The sequence below is a fragment of the Nannospalax galili genome, unplaced genomic scaffold (genome assembly GCF_000622305.1).
Source record: "Nannospalax galili isolate Female #2095 unplaced genomic scaffold, S.galili_v1.0 scaffold220, whole genome shotgun sequence".
In the NCBI taxonomy this organism is placed as follows: domain Eukaryota; kingdom Metazoa; phylum Chordata; class Mammalia; order Rodentia; family Spalacidae; genus Nannospalax; species Nannospalax galili.
Window position 1 is genome coordinate 1,072,098 of NW_008347891.1, and position 7,570 is coordinate 1,079,667.

At 37.0% G+C, this 7,570-nt stretch overlaps 1 protein-coding gene across 17 annotated transcripts in view; it reads right to left on the reverse strand.

Moving 5' to 3' along the window:
• Trip12 (thyroid hormone receptor interactor 12) overlaps window positions 1–7,570 on the reverse strand; it is a 152,711-nt gene that overhangs the window by 53,913 nt on the left and 91,228 nt on the right. For 16 of the 17 annotated variants that reach the window (XM_008844465.3, XM_008844459.3, XM_017800960.2 and 13 more), the window contains one exon: window positions 7,317–7,412. The exons of the other annotated variant lie outside the window; for it this stretch is intronic. In XM_008844465.3, the coding sequence (XP_008842687.1) occupies window positions 7,317–7,412 (96 nt within the window). The remainder of the gene's footprint in view (window positions 1–7,316; window positions 7,413–7,570) is intronic. 17 annotated transcript variants of the gene reach the window in all.

The following is a 7,570-nucleotide window of genomic DNA, read 5'->3' on the forward strand; positions in this document are numbered from 1 at the left end:
ATAGGATTGGGGAGAATTTGTTGGCACTGCTCTGGTTCTTGTTGAGGTAGAGCCAGGTGCATTATCAATTAAAACTCCAAGAAAGGGGAACAGGGAAGCCACAGTGCTACTAGTACCAGTTCTGCCCTCATCTTTCTAAGTGAGGACTTCAGGAACCACCCCCCAAATACACATATAGTCAGAGAGCAAATTTCAAGAAACATGTAAATCAGGAGCTTGCAAATAAGACAATTTCTCATAAGGGCAAGACAGGTATTATTTAGGTTTTTTTAGGCCATACGATCTCTACGGGAGCTATGTAACTCTGGTACTATATTTCAAAAGTAATACATGAATAAACATGGTTATGAACCAACACAACTTTATACTTCAATTTTTTTTTCAGCACTTGTCACACTCCTCACTACCCGAGTTTGATCCTTGGATTCCCTAAAGTTGCCCTGCAGTACATATAAACACTCTCCACACAGACTAACTTAAAAAATTAAACAAGGGGGCTAGAAAGATGGCTCGGCAGTTAAGAATAATGGTAGTTCTTGCAGAAGACCCAGGTTTGAACCCCAGTACCCACATGGCAGCTAACAACTATCCATAACTCCAGTTCTAGGGGATCCGAAAACCTCTTCTGTCCGGCATTGCACGACACGGATGCACTTACCTACATGCAGGAAATACATGCATACACATAAATAAAAATAAAATAGTTTAAAAAATTAAAGCAAAAAGAAGCAGAAGGCTACATCTGGTCCCTGGGGAGGAGTTTGTAAACTCCTGTCCCAGGAGGCGAATACACTGAATTGATTTCGGGCCCCTAGACATTTGTTGAGTTCTGTATCTGTAAAACAGGATAGGGACTGTATAAAATGTTTTGAATATTATCTTCAAGAAACAAAAGTCTTCAGGTTGAAAATACAACCCCCCGCCCAACCCAAAGCTCCCAAGACACCTTTCCCATTCTGAAGCTGTTTTAACTAATTCAGTCTCAGAAGAAAGGGATATGCCAACATTTTTAATCAAAACCCTGGGAGGGCCACACAGAAACACAGATGGTGTCATAAGTGAAATTAGTCACACCAAAATTTCAGATCTGGTCAAAACAATAACAAGGCCTGACAAGAAGGAAAACAACATGTTCTAAACCTTTTAGGATTAATAAAGCAAAAGAGGAAATAATCACTAGCAGAAGACACCACGACAAGCCTCTTCAGTTCTTTCATATGAAGTATTTGTGCCGGGCATGGTGGCACATGCCTATAAGCAGAGAACTACAGAGGTAGAAGTAGGAGGTGGCTCTCTGTGAGTACTAGGCCAGCCTGGTCTACATACAGAGTTCTAGTCCAGCTGTGGTTACATAGTAAGATCCTGTCACAAAAAATTAACAATAATACTAGTATAAATAATGTTTGACATACATAATAAAATAATTTACTAGACTTAGAAAAAGTTAGGAATATGAATAAGAATTAAGAGGGAAAACAAGACAACACTTCTAGAATTGAAAGTGGAGTAATCAGTACTCTGAAAAATATATACAAGCAAAGGGTTAGGATGCAGCTCAGTATGATGCACTTGACTATGATGCACAAAGTTGTACCACCTCCATCATAGTCATAAAACAACAGGAGGAAATTACAAGCAAAGATCAACAAAAAGGATAAATAATTACATAATTTCAACAACAAAGTATATAATAAAGAACTGATGAATTACCTAGACCAGAAAAACATCTGAAATTAACTCACTGATTAGGGAGTGGGACAAGAGAAACAATTAAGAAAGGATTAGTGAATTTGAAAACTAATCAGTATAAAGTTTCTAAACTGGGCAAAGAGAAAGGGTTCTGAGAGCCAGGAACTCTAAAGGTAATTGTGCATGGTACTGACAATCCCAGAAGGAAAGGAGAAAGTATACAGAGAAAATCAAATAGCAGAAATACCTAACTCACATTTAAAGGCCCAATCAAAGTGTCAAAGGAAATGTCACTTCAAACCTACTATAGCAAACTAAAAGATGGTAATAGTAAACAAGGCAGGAGCTAGGCAATGACTTAAGGGCTAAGAATGCTTGGAAGTCAAGCATGAAAACCTAAATTCATATTCCCAGCACCCAAGAAAAAAAGCTAGGTGTTAGCTACACATAAAACCTATAAACCCAACACAGTGGTGAGCACAGACAAAAGGATCACTAGGATTTGTTGACAAGTCTAGCCCAGATTCATAAGAGACCCTGTCTCAAGGGAATACCTCACATCCTCCTCTGGCCTCTACAATGCATTGGTACAAACATTCATACAGAGACAGAGAGAGGAGCTATGAAAAGGGAGAAGGGAGAAGTGAAATAAACCTTTTAGGGGAAAAAAAAAAAAAAAGGAAAAATGAAAACACACCACCTTTAAAGGATTATAGTGGGGCTGGAGAGATGGCTCAGTGATTAGAGGCTGCTCTTGTAGAGGACCTATGTTCAATTCCCAGCACCTACGAGGCAGTCTAACAACTGTTCTTAACTCCAGGAAATATGACGCCCTCAGGTACTGTACAACACGGGTGCACTTACACACATGCAGGCAATATACACATATACATAAAATAAAAATAATATTTTCAGGCTGAAGAGATGGCTCAGCAGCTAAGAGCACTAGCTGCTCTTGCAGAGGATCCAGGTTCAATTCTCAGCACTCACAAGGCAGCTAGAAATGGTGCTAAATCCAATTTTAGGGGATCCAATGCCCTCTTCTGACCTTCGCAGACACTGCATGACGCAGGTGCACTTACAAACATACAAGCAATATTTATACACATGAAACATAAAATAATAAAGTATTTGAAGGGTAATAATAAGCTGAATGGAGATAAACTATGGAGACCACTGCAGAAGACATCAGTAACACCAGTTCCAGGAGATTTAATGCCCTCTTCTAGTCTCCATGGGCAACGCATGCATGTGGTACATTACATAAATGCAGGCAAATCACTCATACACTAAATAAAAATAAACAGAAAAATCTAAAATTTAAAGCAAATCAAGGATTTTTCAACCAAAACCAGAGACAAATGATTATTAGCCATCCTTCTATATATGAAAATAAGTATCTCAGGTTGGAAGAAAATAATGCTTAAGAGAACAACTGTAAGCAAGAATTAAGAGCCACAGAAAGGATAAACAAAACATCATTCATATATAAAATAACAATTATGTGTTACCAAATTTCTAACTGATGTGTAAGTCTAAAAAAATAGTACAGAGGATGATAGGAACAAAAACTAATGCAGACTTCTTCCACTGTTTGGGAAGAGATAAAATATTAAAGTAGAATAATAAATTAAGAATATATGTAATAATGTCTAGGGTAACCACTAAAATATTTAAGACTATGTAACTGAAAAGTAAAAACAGGTGATGAGTCGCCAACTACAAGTCACCATTTATCAATTTTAAGTTTAGTAAAAACCCAAAAGTGTGGCACCACAGAACTGCTATAGATAGAAATGCAAATCTAGATAGTACAGTCCCCAAAGCGGAGATTTAAAATACCTAACAAAAATTTTTCTGTGCATTTACCACTTAATACAACACTGCTTTCATATAAAAAGGCGGGATCTATATGGCACGATTCTGAATTTAAGGGTTAGAGAGATGGTTCAACAGTTAAGAGCAAGTGCTATTTTTGCAGAGGATGTGGGTTTGGGTTCCAGCACCTGCAAGAATTCTAACTCAATGCCCTCTTTCTGGCCTCTGCAGGCACATGGAACACTTATAAAAACGTAGGAGAAAAAAAGTAAAAATAAATCTTAAAAAAAAAAAAATCCCAGTTGGGAAGATGAGGGAGGAAGGAAGAAGGCTACAAGTTCAAGACAAGTCTGGACTACATACTGAGTTTCCATGCTAGCTTAAGCTAAAAATGATTTAAGTTAAAGATTCAGAAGGCAACCTCAAAAAGATCCATCAAGTGATAGGACAATGGAAACATCAACGAAAATCACTGAAACATCAACAAGTCCATCACTTACAATATTAACGCCCTCTAAAATCTTACAACCTTAGACGTAAAACAATTTGAAAACTTAGCATAAATAATCTCCTGTATGAAATACTCTCCTAAGTAATCAAATAAAAGGCAAGCATATTTTTTTGTACATTTTTACTTAATTATTTCTCATAAATGAAAAGCAAATAATCTAAAATGCTATCATCTTAAAATCTGTCATTACCTTGACACTGACTTATTCAATAGCTTATTTGGAGAAAATCAGACATTATGAAATTTAAAAAAAAATAAATTTCTGTATGTGTGTACATGTGTATGGGCATGGCATGCCATGGCAGGCATACAGAGGTCAGAGAACAACCTGTGGGGGTTGGCTCTTTCCTTCCATTATGCGAGTTCCAGAAACTGAACTTAGATCACTATGCTTTTCGCCTATGGATCATCTCGCACTACAATGTTTGGGGGGTGAGGGTGGGGGAAGTGAGACATGGGTCTCTCTGTAGCCCTGGCTGACCTGAACTCTCACTAAGAGGTTCAGGCTAGTCCCTATCTCACAAAGATCTGCCTGCCTATGCTTCCCAGAATGCTGGATTAAAGGTATGCATCACCACACCTGATTCTACAATTCTTCATTTAAGCACACAAGAACACTTTAAGTAGTCTTTTCTCAGCAAGGACAAAGAAATGAAACTCTAATCTTAAAAGGCCACTAAAACTACCAACTTACAAGAAATACAATTAGCTAGGTGTGGTAGGTAGTACACACCCTCAGTCCCAGAACTCAAGAGGCAGAGGCAGGAGGAAAGCTGAGGCCTAGAGAGATGGCTTGACAGTTAAGAGCACTCTATATAGAGATGAGGATTTGGGTCCCAGCACCCATATAAAGCAGGTCAAAACTGCCCTTAACTCCAGATCCAAGAGATCTAACACCCTCAACTCTCCTTTGCCCCCTTCTCCCCGCACGTGCACACAGAGACACACATACCCCATGTAAAATAAATTATTTGAAAAAATAAAGCTCGATATTAGAAATGAAATAAGTATTGTTGAAGCAAAGGTATGGACATAAAGAACAGTATTATCTTCTATACCACTTCCAGTCCCTGGGTTAAATTAACTTCATGTCAGTGGTCAACCCTAAATATGGATTAGGATTTTAATGTCAAAACCAAGACTTGGAAGAACTTTTCTTCCCAATCTTCTACCACTTAATAAAATTGAGTATCTCTATAAAATTAAGTATCTCTATAAAAAAAAAAACCCACAAACTTACTAAATCCTAAATTATAAATTTCCATATTAAACAATATTTTTAATGTATGAAGATAGCAATATTTGATGTTATCAAATTTTTAGGTGTATACTTATTTTTATTTATTTTTATGTGTATGAGTGTTTTGTCAAGTGTATGGTAAGTGCGGCCATGCGTGCAATGCACAGTGGTGAGAAGACAGTGGCAGATCCCCTAGAACTGTAATTAATGATGTTGTGAGTCACTGTATGGGTACTGGGAATTGAACCAGATTTCCTGCAAAGAACAGTCAATGCTTTTACCACTGACCCAAGTATGCTTTATATTATAATTATGAATTAAAACATATGCAGGTATCTAATGGCTTTAAATATCCTTGGGTGTGGAGAGAATGGATGAGAACAGAAATGAAACAGTAGTTACTGACTTATCACTGTTGATAGGTTCTTGCAGGTTATTGTACTATTAACCCTCAACTTTGGTTTGGCCCATGTTTAATTCTTTTCATGCCTTCATCCCTCTTCATTCAACTGCAGAATGGTTTCTGATTGGCTACCCCTATACCAACGTTCAACATGATTTGGTAGATGGAACATCTCTTGGGTTTTATCTACCATCTTCCTTTCATTCTTTCCATAAGGCCCTCCTGCTGGTCTGTTTCTCAAACGTGAACTCAAGTCTCACATCGCATGTTGCACACATTCTTTCTCTTGGACCCATGTATATAGTTAGTTACCTAACTTCACTTAAATCTCTACAACATCTTCATGCCTCAGCTCTAACCCAGCCTACCTATCTCCCTCCCCAATCAGCCTATATCCTCACTCTTTATTTTCATTCATTGTACTGACATTATCTGAAACATATTATGCACTGCTAACGTCACCCCATCATGGAAGCTCCATATAGGAAATTACTTAAATATCTTCATGATCTGTACAACCCTACCATCTATGAAATGATACCAAATAAATATTCAACGTCCACCGATATTCCTAGTAATTAGAAGCCTAAGGCCCTGGAGTTTTAATGAAGTTTGGGTTACAGTTCATGAGAACTTTTGTGGCAAGGTATGTAACTGAGACCTGATGTCAGGGCAGCAGAAACAAATCAATCACAAAAATAACAGGTATTTCTTAAATTTTCTTGCAAATGAAGGTCAGAAATGGGGAAAGGAAGCTTTAGGCATACATATATATATGCACAATGCATTGTTTTAAGTAAGAGGAAAAATAAACAGGAGCCACAAAGAAGGCTCAGTAGGTAAAGGCACCTGCCACACAAGCCTGGTTTAATCCCGGAACTCATGTAAAGGAAAAAATAACTCCACAATGATGTTCTCTGTCTGACCTCCACATCCATTTCCTAGTATACGAGGCAGGCTCATGTGCCTGTGTGCATGTGTAATAGCAATAATACTAAAAATTATTATAAAACATGAAATATTTGATGACTAATTATATAACAATACAGTGTGGTCAGCTAACAAATTTCAAAAACACTTCAGAAATATTGAAATTATGCAAGACTTTACAAATAACCTACTGCTTCTATGGAGTCAATCTATGGAACTCCTAACAAAAGATGATTAAATGTCAACCAATAAAGACTTTAACTGGACTTTTTATTATACAAAAGCAATTTTAGTTATAAATGGAGACTTAAAATAGTCACCGCTGTATCAACCATATGAACAAGACCTGAGTTGTATTAATTTGACAAGGAACCTAGTGGCTAGTATTCTGCTGAGAAATCATTCCTCTGGGACTTCAGGGATAAATTTTATAATGATTAAAAAATTCTTTGAAAACATGTAACCCAGTGCCATAATTGTCATTGTAAATTCTTTATTCTCCAGATTTCAAACAAAACTATGTATTATTTACTGTAAAATCTAGATGATTCCTAATGATTCCAATTCAGTAATCAAAAATAAAAGTACACAAGGAAATCGAATAGATTCCAGATTTAAGGCCGAAAAATTCAAAATTCATGAAAACTTCCTAATACATCAATAAGTAACCAATAACTAAGTTTTCAGAGGTTTCAAGGGAGGAAAATTTAAAAGTATTCACTTACTAGCTCCGCTTCCAATTGTTCTATGGAAAAGTTGTGACATCCGAGGACCAAGAGGACCAAACAGGTGAGGAGGAAGACCCCTGGCCTCTAACAGAGCTAAAGAAAACAGAAGGGCGGGGGGGTGGGTAGTTGAGTTGATTTAATGCAACTGATCTTACCTAAAAATGTCAAGGAAATGATTTATCTCACACAACTGAGTTAGCTCAATGTTATTTTCCATTCTGAATTTTAAGAGAAACTACATTAAACCTCTA